General features: G+C 53.5%; 2 protein-coding genes across 2 annotated transcripts in view; both read left to right on the forward strand.

The window, feature by feature from the left end:
- LOC108248775 (A disintegrin and metalloproteinase with thrombospondin motifs 5) overlaps positions 1-7217 on the forward strand; it is a 14602-nt gene extending 7385 nt beyond the window's left edge. The window contains exons 3-9 of the mRNA XM_037973861.1: positions 746-878; positions 1518-1685; positions 2095-2378; positions 2621-2804; positions 2879-3054; positions 3133-3308; positions 4247-7217. Coding sequence (XP_037829789.1) covers positions 746-878; positions 1518-1685; positions 2095-2378; positions 2621-2804; positions 2879-3054; positions 3133-3308; positions 4247-4976 — 1851 coding nt within the window. The 3' untranslated portion in view covers positions 4977-7217. The remainder of the gene's footprint in view (positions 1-745; positions 879-1517; positions 1686-2094; positions 2379-2620; positions 2805-2878; positions 3055-3132; positions 3309-4246) is intronic.
- A 1891-nt stretch (positions 7218-9108) lies between these two features.
- adamts1 (ADAM metallopeptidase with thrombospondin type 1 motif, 1) overlaps positions 9109-10236 on the forward strand; it is a 5210-nt gene continuing 4082 nt past the window's right edge. The window contains exon 1 of the mRNA XM_037973926.1: positions 9109-10046. Within this exon, the coding sequence (XP_037829854.1) occupies positions 9434-10046 (613 nt within the window). The 5' untranslated portion in view covers positions 9109-9433. The remainder of the gene's footprint in view (positions 10047-10236) is intronic.

A 10236-nucleotide genomic window follows, 5' to 3' on the forward strand; every position in this document is an offset into this window, starting at 1 on the left:
CCCCCCCCCCCCCCCCCCAGCACTAAAGGTCGACTGATTAGGCTTCGTTACGGCCAGTTTCCGTGTCGATTCTTTTCAAAACCAGGGCAGCTGATGACCTATTTGTAAAGCTGCTTGTTTTCGTCTCTGTAGCCTCGCTAGGGGACCTCCCGGGGGGGGGGGCGTTCCCTGTGGTGTCGGTCCGGGTCGGGGGGTCCGTTACTTTGGTCCTTTCGGTCCAAGCGGCGCAAAAGTCCGGTTCTTCTAGGTGAGAGTTGGTTTTCTTAAAAGTAGAGTAAGAAGTTCCATTAGAAGAGGGGTGGATCGTCCGACTGGGAGGAGAACCCAGGGACAGACCCAGGACTGGGAACGCCGTGGAATCCTCCGGGAAGAGCTGGAAGAGGCAGCTTTACATGCCTTCTCCACCTGCTGCACCCGTTACCCAACAATCAGCAGAAAACAGATGTTTTTATAGTTTATCATTCATTCACGTCACAAAGTAGTGGATTTCCTAGTCTGTAAAATCTGTTTAATTAGTGAAGATTGATATTAAAGCGTAAAGTTAACTTCCTGAAAAGCTGCTGGAGGAATCCAGCTGAAGTTCAGCTTCTAATGATGTCTTTAATGACAAATGGCTGAAATCATCACCGACGTCTGTTTGATGTTTTTATTGTTTTTAAAAGCGATGAGCTCAGTAATGTCCGAGATAAAGCAAAGTGTTTCCGCCGCGTTACAAAATGGCTTCCCTGCGTCTCCTTTTCTCCAGGACCTCTGCGGCCACCACTCCTGCGACACCCTGGGCATGGCGGACGTCGGCACCATCTGCTCCCCGGAGAGAAGCTGCGCCGTCATCGAGGACGACGGGCTCCACGCCGCCTTCACCGTGGCGCACGAGATAGGTAGGCGTCGGCGCCCGGCGTGCTTTCTTTCCTCATTCCTTCTGCTCGAACAGATTCGAGACAAGTCCCGTCAGGGGTTCGGGGGGTGGGGGGGTCGCATTTTTCAGTGTTTTGTTTCCGTCTGAAGCTGTTCGGCTCATTTCACCGACTCTACGCTTCTCTTCATTCAAACACAGATTTAATATCTGCAGCTGCTCTGACATTTAAAACTCTGATTTTTTTCCTGGTCCTTGAACGCAGCACAGCTAACAGACCCTAGATTTCCAGTAACAGAGTTAGGAAAGCTGCAAACGTTTTGTACAATAAACGCTTTATTCTAAACACAAAATGTTGAATTCAAACTAAAAATTGGAAAGTTGTTACTTTTTAATACTTCTGAAGCAGATCGGGAAGAAATACTTTCTTTTTAGGCCCATTCAGACCCTTCGCTGAGGTTACGTTGGTTATTTATGCTGTGTTTGTTCTATTAGGGTAGCAGAAAATATCCCCATATCATGATGCTGCCGCCGCCACCCCCCGTCATGTGCCTCTCAGTCCGGACCCGGTTCCGTCTGCCCCTGCAGAACCATAAAAGGCCTCATTCAGAGCAGCGTGTGACTCCTTTTGTTCCCCTGATTAACGCTTTCCCGCCGCCCGCAGGTCACCTCCTCGGCCTGTCCCACGACGACTCCAAGTTCTGCGAGGAGCGCTTCGGCGTGAACAGCGACAAGCGGCTCATGTCCTCCATCCTCACCTCCATCGACGCCTCCAAGCCCTGGAGCCGCTGCACCTCGGCGACCATCACGGACTTCTTCGACGACGGCAACGGTGAGAGAGGAAACAATCAGCAGATTTCTCTGCTGATTGGAGATCTGTTTGCTTCTATAAAAAGCTCTAATGTCTGTTAACAGGCAGTTATTTATTATCTGAGCAGCCAGAGATGAAAATGAGTCGTGCTTCATGCTCCGGTTTCGTCTCGTTCATGACGGGCATAAAACACGTCTGCTGACACGTTCCAAGGCTCCCGGCGTAATTCCTGTTCCAACAGCATCATTTTAGGCTTGGCAGCATGCAGGATTCTTTACCGGGCTGCTCGAGGTTTTCCCTCTTCCTTTCTTGCGGTGTATCCAGTCTGCGAGGTGTCGGCCCAACTCGCCACAGAACCAGCTGTCAGTGACCGTTATTTCAGGTTGTGTTAAAATCAACGTCCTCTTTGTCCCCCTCTCCCCCCCGCCAGCCGAATGTCTCCTGGACGCGCCTCGTCAGCCCCTCCTGGGCCCGGAGGAGCTGCCGGGCCAGAGCTACGACGCCGTGCGCCAGTGCCGCCTGGCCTTTGGGCCCGAGTACACGGTGTGCCCCGGCATGGACGTGTGCGCCCGGCTGTGGTGCGCCGTCATCCGGCAGGGCCAGATGGTGTGTCTGACCAAGAAGCTGCCGGCGGTGGAGGGCACGCCCTGCGGGAAGGGGCACATCTGCCTGCAGGGGAAGTGCGTGGACAAGACCCGCAAGAAGCATTACTCGGTAAGCCGAACGCCGCTGTCCTTAAAGACACCAGAACCCGTCCTGGCCGGGTCTTTGTGAAGTGTTAAGACTTCTGAAAAGCTTCTGCACTGGAAGGCAGCGCGATCGCAGAAACTTTATCCGGTCCTGTTCGTCGGGGGGAGAGAAAAAGGCGGGGCTGTGTGACGTGGAGGAGCGTCTGATTGGCTGCAAGCGAGTTAAAATCATGTGATGAAACGCTCGTTTTTCTCCACTCATCCAAGGTGTCCAACCACGGCAGCTGGAGCTCCTGGGGTCCCTGGGGGTCGTGCTCGAGGACCTGCGGCGGCGGCGTGCAGTTCACCCAGCGCCTGTGCAACAACCCGCCGCCGCGGAACAACGGGCGCTACTGCACGGGCAAAAGGGCCGTCTACCGGTCCTGCAACGTGACGCCGTGCCCCGCGTCGAGTGAGTACGAGAAAAAAAAACCTCATGTTTCAGTTCGCCAGGACTAACCCCGCCCCCCCGGGTCTCTTCGGCAGGGAAGAGTTTCCGCCAGGAGCAGTGCGAGGTCCGCAACGGGCCCCAGACGGATCCTAAAGGAGTGAAGACCTTCGTGGAGTGGCTGCCGAAGTACGCAGGCGTTCTCCCCAAAGACTTGTGCAAGCTGACCTGCAGGGCGAAGGGGACGGGCTACTACGTGGTGTTCTCCCAGAGGGTGAGGGAGCGGCGCCGGGCGGCGTGTGAGCGCTCAGAAAGGTGGAGCAAATCAATAAACGCTGCTTTCCGCCTCCAGGTGATCGACGGGACGGAGTGCCGCCCCCACAGCAGCTCGGTGTGCGTGAAGGGGAAGTGCGTCCGGACGGGCTGCGACGGCATCATCGGCTCCCGGCTGCAGTTTGACAAGTGTGGCGTGTGCGGCGGGGACAGCTCAGGATGCGTGCGGGTGGCCGGGAACTTCACCAAGAAGAGGTAAGAGTTACAAACTCACACTTCCACCCTCGTGAGAGCATCTTTAGCCCCGCCCCCTTTGCGTCCTACATCCGCCCTCTGACTCAGCCCGCATCCAGGCGGACTCCGGCGAAGTATTTACCCACAATTCATCGCTGCGTGTGACGTTTTGAATTAAAAGGTGGGAAAATGGCGGCGCGAGCTGCGTCTGCAGTTTTCAGACAAAGCACTGAAATAATTCTTGTTTCGCTCTGATGTACATGAGGGAAACTCATCTGAGCAGCCAAACGTCTCCTGCAGCTAAAAAACCTAAACTGTACTTTTAAAATCGTACCGGCGCCTTCTTAAAACGCCAAAACAGCCACCGGTCCCGCCATGTTGGATTTCGCCGTTACGACTCAGATTAAAACGCACCAAAACTCGCCGCCAATCTCCTCCCAAACAGCAGGAGTCGCCACTGAGAACCAGTCCTGCTGCAGGCAGGAAGTCACGAGAACGGGACGAGGAGGCGATGAGGCGATGAAGCGGTGTGAAGCAGGTGTGCAGGAGCAGAAAAAAACTCTGAAACTTCTGGGACGGCGGCCCCTGGAGGCCTGGAGTCTCAAACATCCGCTTCACTTTGAAGTACTTTTTGAATTTTACGCAACACTTCCTGTATTTGTTCCGTTGCTGAGACACGATCAGCAGGCGCAGTCCGGGTTTACAGACGTCCCTGAACGCCTCACCAGCTGTCCCGTCAGCGCCACACCTCCTGATGAATAACCGACGCTGAGAAGTTGAACCGACTTCCTGTTTCCGCCCGCTGAGCCCCGAGCTTCTGAATCGCTGCTCAGACGGCTGATGAGTTCGGATCCGGTTCAGTCCGATTACCGTTAACTTTGGAGTGTTTCTCTCTGAGCTCACCTGGCGCCCAGGAGCGACCTCTGACCCCCTCTCCTCTGCTCTCTCACCCCCGACAGCAAAGGCTACACGGACGTGGTGACGATCCCCGCCGGCTCCACCCACATCAAGGTCCGGCAGCACAAGGCCAAGAACCAGACCCGCTTCGCCGCCTACCTGGCTCTCCGGCGGCCGAACGGCGACTACCTCCTGAACGGCAGGTTCATGATCTCCACCTCGGAGGCCATCATCCCGCTCAACGGCTCCCTGCTCAACTACAGTGGGTGGAGCCAACACGACGAGTGGCTCCACAGCATGGGCCCCGGGGCGCTGGCCGAGCCATTGGTGGTTCAGATCCTGGCGACGGACGCCAAGAAGCCCCTTGACGTTCGTTACAGCTTCCTGTCGCCCCGGCAGATGGCGCCGCAGCAGGCGGCGGTTTCAAAGCCGCTTCCCCCGCGGGGTGCCGTCACCACGACAAAGACGCCCGCCACCACCACGACAACGACGACGCCTGCCACGGTCAGCACCACTACGACGTCCTCCGCCGCCTCCGCTCTGGTCCGGGGAGCGCCAGCGTCTCCTGCTCCGGCCCTGGGAGCGCCGGCTCCGCCCACTCCGGCCCCGCCCACTCCAGCCCCGGGGCCCAGGTGGGCGACGGGCTCCTGGATGCCCTGCTCCAGGACTTGCGACACGGGCTGGCAGAGCCGGACGGTGCAGTGCAAGGAGGCGGACGGCAAACTGTCGAAGGGCTGCGCTCTGGACGCCCGCCCCTCCGCCTTCAGACACTGTCAGGTCAGGAAGTGCTGAGGCGGCGGCGGGAGGGGGCGGGGTCTTAAAGAGAACTGAAAGCGCTGGATGTAGAACTCAGAACCGATGGATTTAAGGTGCAAACCCAGAACCGGAGACGAGGAGATAAACCGGCGTAAATGTGGAGGCCGACGTGCCGACAGAACGACCTGGAATCCTTCCAGCTCTGCAGAAAAACCACCAGAACAAACACACACACACACGTACATACGCACACACATGCACACACCTGCACACACACACATGCACACACCAGCACACATACACACACACACACATGCACACACACACATTCACATGCATGCACATGCACACTCACACACACACACACCCTCCTCCCAACAGGACCGACCGAAGGTCCGCGGTTTTCCCCCCGCAGACAGAAACTCGTCTTTCCTCCGGCCTGAGTCCGCGGCTCTCACTCGGCCTTTTTCTTTACGCTTCTTCGTGTCGTCCTCGCTCGCTTCGCCGCTGCTTCGTTTTCGAGACGAGATCCCCGACGGCGTTCCGAGCGGTCGGCCTCCTGACCGACGCCTTGGATTGAAAACCACAAGAAAAGAAATGTTTACAGACGGCGGCGTTCAGGTTCGTCTCCACGTGTCCTCAGACTCTCGTCCATCGTCTTGTCTGGAGACAAAACGCCACAAACCGCCACCCTGGATTCTCACAGACGCTTTATTCTCCTTTTTCCTTTGTTTTTTACCAGTTTTCCCAACTTTATGAGCCTAACTGAGTCCCAGATGACGTCTCATCAGGGAGCAAACGAAACGAAACCCATTATTTCCATTTTATCCGCTTCTCTAACAGAACGGCGAGCGATGAGTTAAAGGAGCACCGCTAAACTTGAATTATGTTGTTTGTTTTTTAAACGTACTCCCGGTTGAAACAGCGGCTCAGGTGATTAAAAAGATGAAAGAAAAACTGAAACAAAACGAAATGATGAAGGGAGGAAACCAGTTCTTTAAGGACGTGAAATTTAAAATCAAATTTCAAACATTTTACGAAGAAAACAGAAGTTAAAAAAAAACATGAGAATAAAGTCTGTTTGTGCTTTTCTTGTTTTTGGGGCTTTGATTCGTTTGATTTTTGTTGTTTTTTTCCACCTAAATGTCACATCTGCTTGTTTTTTTTGCGTAAAAGTCTTTGAGGAACTCTTCCTCAAAGACAAGGAGGAGGAAGAACTCCGTTAGTTTCAGGTCGTCCGTCTGTCTCCAGATCAGCGACGTTCCCTCAGGATTCCCTGAGCAACAGAATCAGTAAGTTTTCCTGATTGACGGAAGGAACGCCTTCCTGCGATCGTGTTCAAGCCACACCTCCAGACTTCCTGCGCCATGTTCCTGATGAGTGTGCGCTACTGAAACTTTTTCACTTTTTCCCGGCACTGTCGAGATGTCCGCTTGGTATCCGGCGCCGGTTAATTGTTTTGCAACCTGAGCAGAAACTTCTTCACTTCTCGTTGCTGAACGCTGCCGTCCCCAAAGAGTCCAAGACAAGCCTGGACCTCGTCGTTGCTCCGGGAACTCCATTGCTGCTCGCTCTCGCATCTGACCACACCCACGACCAACGGGAGCTAAGCTTGCGTCGCCCCCAAAGCAGGGCCGGCCTCGAAAACAATCCCGGTGGAAATGCTCACAAAGCGTGCAGAGTAGAGCGGAGCCGGGACCTTTAGAGCCGGTGGAAAAGTGTCCAAGAAGAGACCCGGGTCGTGGAACCTGCAGCTGCAGATTACGTTGAAAATTACGCATTTTCTGCACTTTTCCCCCCGATTATCCCGTCTGAAGTTTGGATTTGACGTTCCCGGAGCTCCTATATGTTGTCACCAGCGTGAGGCGGAAAAAAGATCGGCCCCTAAAATAAATATAACCGAAGTGTCTCCTCTCCGGGGTCAATGTCGCGATGATGACCCGTTTTGGATTTATCGTTCAGCCCCCATTTTCCACTCAGTTTTCCGGCTCTTTTCCGTCTTTTTTTTGTTTTGTTTTTTTTCAGCTCTTCCTCCGCTGACTGACAGAAACGCAGCACTGAACTTGTAATTTATTGTTTGTACAACTGACGTGTGAATTTACAAAAGAAGAAAAAACAAAAAAGAGAAAGAAAGCAATCAGATGACTTTTATTTATTATAGTAATTTTGTACCAAATTACTGTTGGACTTCAGGATATGACTGTGTAAGAATATAGTGTTTACTTTTCTAGTCACCCACATGAATATATGTATATAAAATCTATGTATTTAAACCTCTTTGTGTCTCTGTTGTTTTTTATTTGAGCTGCAGACGGTTGTAGAGGATTCTGTGAAGATGAGGCGGCCTGAAAGTGGCACATTTAGGTGTTTTTAGTTTTTCTCGGTTCGGTTTGCGGTGAGAACGAAACGAGCAGCTGGAGGAGACTCAACGTCTTCAGCTGCAGATGAAGGCCAGCCAAGGGTCTCCACCAAGAGAACCGTCCTGGAAATGACACCCGAGACCCATAAAACAAGATGGCTGCCGGGGTTTCGGGTAAAACGAAGATGAGTAACGATCCGCCTGCATCTTGGAGTCCTGGAGAGGAGTGTTGTCGTACGTGAACGATTCATTCAAAGGAGCGAAACTTCTAAATGAACGAACTGAACCAGATCACTTTATTCACTGATTCGTTGAGTTCAGCGGGAGTGGAGCTTCCTCGCTCTGTGACTTGCTCGTGGCGTGCGGGGGGGGGGGGATTTACTCAGTAAAAGACCTGCTGATTTGCACAAATAACGTCCTGCTGTTTAATGAACCACACTTCCTGTTTGAAGGAAATTCGCTCACTGAATTTGATGATTCAGTGAGCGAATCTTTTGAACGAATCATTTTAATGAACTGATTCTAGTGATTCTGTTCACTCAGAAGAGCTGCTGTTCCCATCACTATTGNCTCAATCTTTTCTTAAATGTAGTTTTTTGTCCCGAAAGATTTGCTAAAACAGAAAAAGTTAAGAGGTGGAATGAGAGCGTGCATATGGGTGGTGCTTTGGGGGGTAAGGAGAAGGGGGCTGAACCTTTTTTCCTTTCCTTTGATCTGCATTCCTGTACTTATAGTTAGAGTTGGCTGTAGTAGTCATGAATGGAGCGAGGCAGCTTTTTACCATTGCAGATTGCAGTTGAACTAAAAGAAAAACAAACCGTCTTTTTAGATACATATTTACGCTCATGTGTTTACCTTTTGTTCGCTCACCCTGCTCTCTAGTATAAAGAAGAGCATTCAGTTCGTGAGCTCGAGCATCAAAGGAGACTGATTCGTGCACAGATCAAACACCCCACCTCCTCCCTGAGTTCAGCTCGAAAATTCAGCTCCAAATGCAATGCAGGGGCGCCACCTGTCTGGAAAAGGAATCCTGCTCTGTTTGCGTTCAGGCCGCCTTCCTCTGTCGTCTCCTGCCATCTAGCGGCGGAGAGGCAGAACTGCAGCTCGGTTGCGCTCCAGCGCCGGCTCTCTTAAGGTGGATTTCCTGTGATCCTCTCGGGACAAACTGATGCACCTAAAGCCGGATTTTGCTCCTAGAAGCGCGCGATTGTTATAAGTGTCGTATATTAGAATGGCAGGTGTGTTTTTTTTTTTCTTTTCCACATTTAGGTGATTTGATGAAACTGTTTGTTGGACGGGAGGAGAAGTTGGATAAGGAGGTGGAGGTGTGGGGGGGAGAAGCAGGAGGACGGGGGCTGTGGTTTCCTCCGTCAGAGCGCGGAGGAGCCCCCCTGGAGCAGCCGTTCCACCTTAAGACCTCGGCGGCCCCTCTCCGCCGCTGGAAGCCGGTCCCGGCGCGCCACGGCCGGCCTTGGCACGAGCAGGAGGTGCGCATTTGAAGGGGATTTGTTGGGGGGGGTGCAGCTCCAGCTCTCTGCCTGTCCCTTCATCTCAAACTGAACAGAGACGAAGTAACAATAAAAAACGAACTCAAGTCAAGCCACGAGCTGGTTCGCGCGCGCTCCTGTGCGTAATTCCTGTGAGAAGATTCTCGGAGTGATTGATCGCCGTGGCGCAGATCCAGGTCCTCCTTGCGCACGGGATTTGCCCCCCAGCCCCAGTCCCAGCCCTCCCTCCTCTCTGTCTGAAATCAAAGAGCTGACAGGAAAGGGGTGGTCCCGGGACAGCAGAGGGGGGGGATATAAGGACGGACCGGCTCCGGTCCGACGGCAATCGAAGAGAAGAGAGGAGCTGCAGAACTTAAAAGTGTTTCTGAAGACAGAGAGAGACTTGGTTGGGATTTATCTGCTCAGACTCAGCTTTTATTTCCTTTTAAGAAAGGGACTTCTGTTTTAAAACAAGTTTTTTTGTATGATTTTGAATCTGCGCTGGATTTCTGTTTGGCTTTTTTAGGCTGTGCGTAATTTGGAACAGCTTGGAAAGTGTTTGTAGTTGGGAACATATATATTATTATTATTATTATTATTATTATTATTATTATTATTATTATTATTTCGGATTTCACGGCTCCGTGATGTGGGTTTCCTTTGGTTTGGTCGCCCTGCTGTGGGTCGGAGCTGCCCGCGGCGCCTGGGAGGAGAGCACCGCGGTGCCGGTCAGACTGTACCGACTGGACCCGGCGGCCGGACGCGAGCCGTGGCGGACTCTGTCCCCGGAGGAGCGGGAGAAGCAGGCGCAGACCCGGGCGTACCGGCTGGACGTGTTCGGGGAGCGGCTGCTGCTGCAGCTGGAGCCCGACCAGACCTTCCTGGCGCCGGGCTTCGTCTTCCACGTCGTGGGGAAACCCGCGGGGAAGGAGGAGGAGGAGAAGGAGGAGGAGGAGGTGGGCTGCTTCTTCTCCGGCACCGTGAACGGAGAGGAGCGCTCCGCCGCCGCGCTCAACCTCTGCCGCGGCCTCACGGGCGGCTTCAACTTCCACGGGGAGGAGTACTTCATCCAGCCGCTGAACTCCACCGGCCTCCGGGGCAGGCAGGAGGAGGAGAAGAAGGTGCACGTGGTCCGCCGGAGGAGCCGCGCAGCTTTGGCCGAGGACGGCAGCTCCAAGTGCGGCGTCAGCGAGGACGAGGCGAGGGTGCCGAGGAACCTGGAGCGGGGGGCTGAACGCGCCCCTCCCGCCCCACAGACAGGTAGAGAGACACTTTATTGGTTGTTTTATTGCAGCTGAAGCCCTCAAAGTAAATATCACCAACAAGTAAAATAAATCAAACAAATAGAAGCATTTTTGATTATTTAAAAAGGAAACCACTGCTGGTTTGTGTGGCAGAGTTGGACTCAGCTGCCTTCTGACAGAACTGTCAGTATAGGGGGGAGGGGGGA

This window comes from Kryptolebias marmoratus, linkage group LG23, assembly GCF_001649575.2.
Source record: "Kryptolebias marmoratus isolate JLee-2015 linkage group LG23, ASM164957v2, whole genome shotgun sequence".
Taxonomy (NCBI): domain Eukaryota; kingdom Metazoa; phylum Chordata; class Actinopteri; order Cyprinodontiformes; family Rivulidae; genus Kryptolebias; species Kryptolebias marmoratus.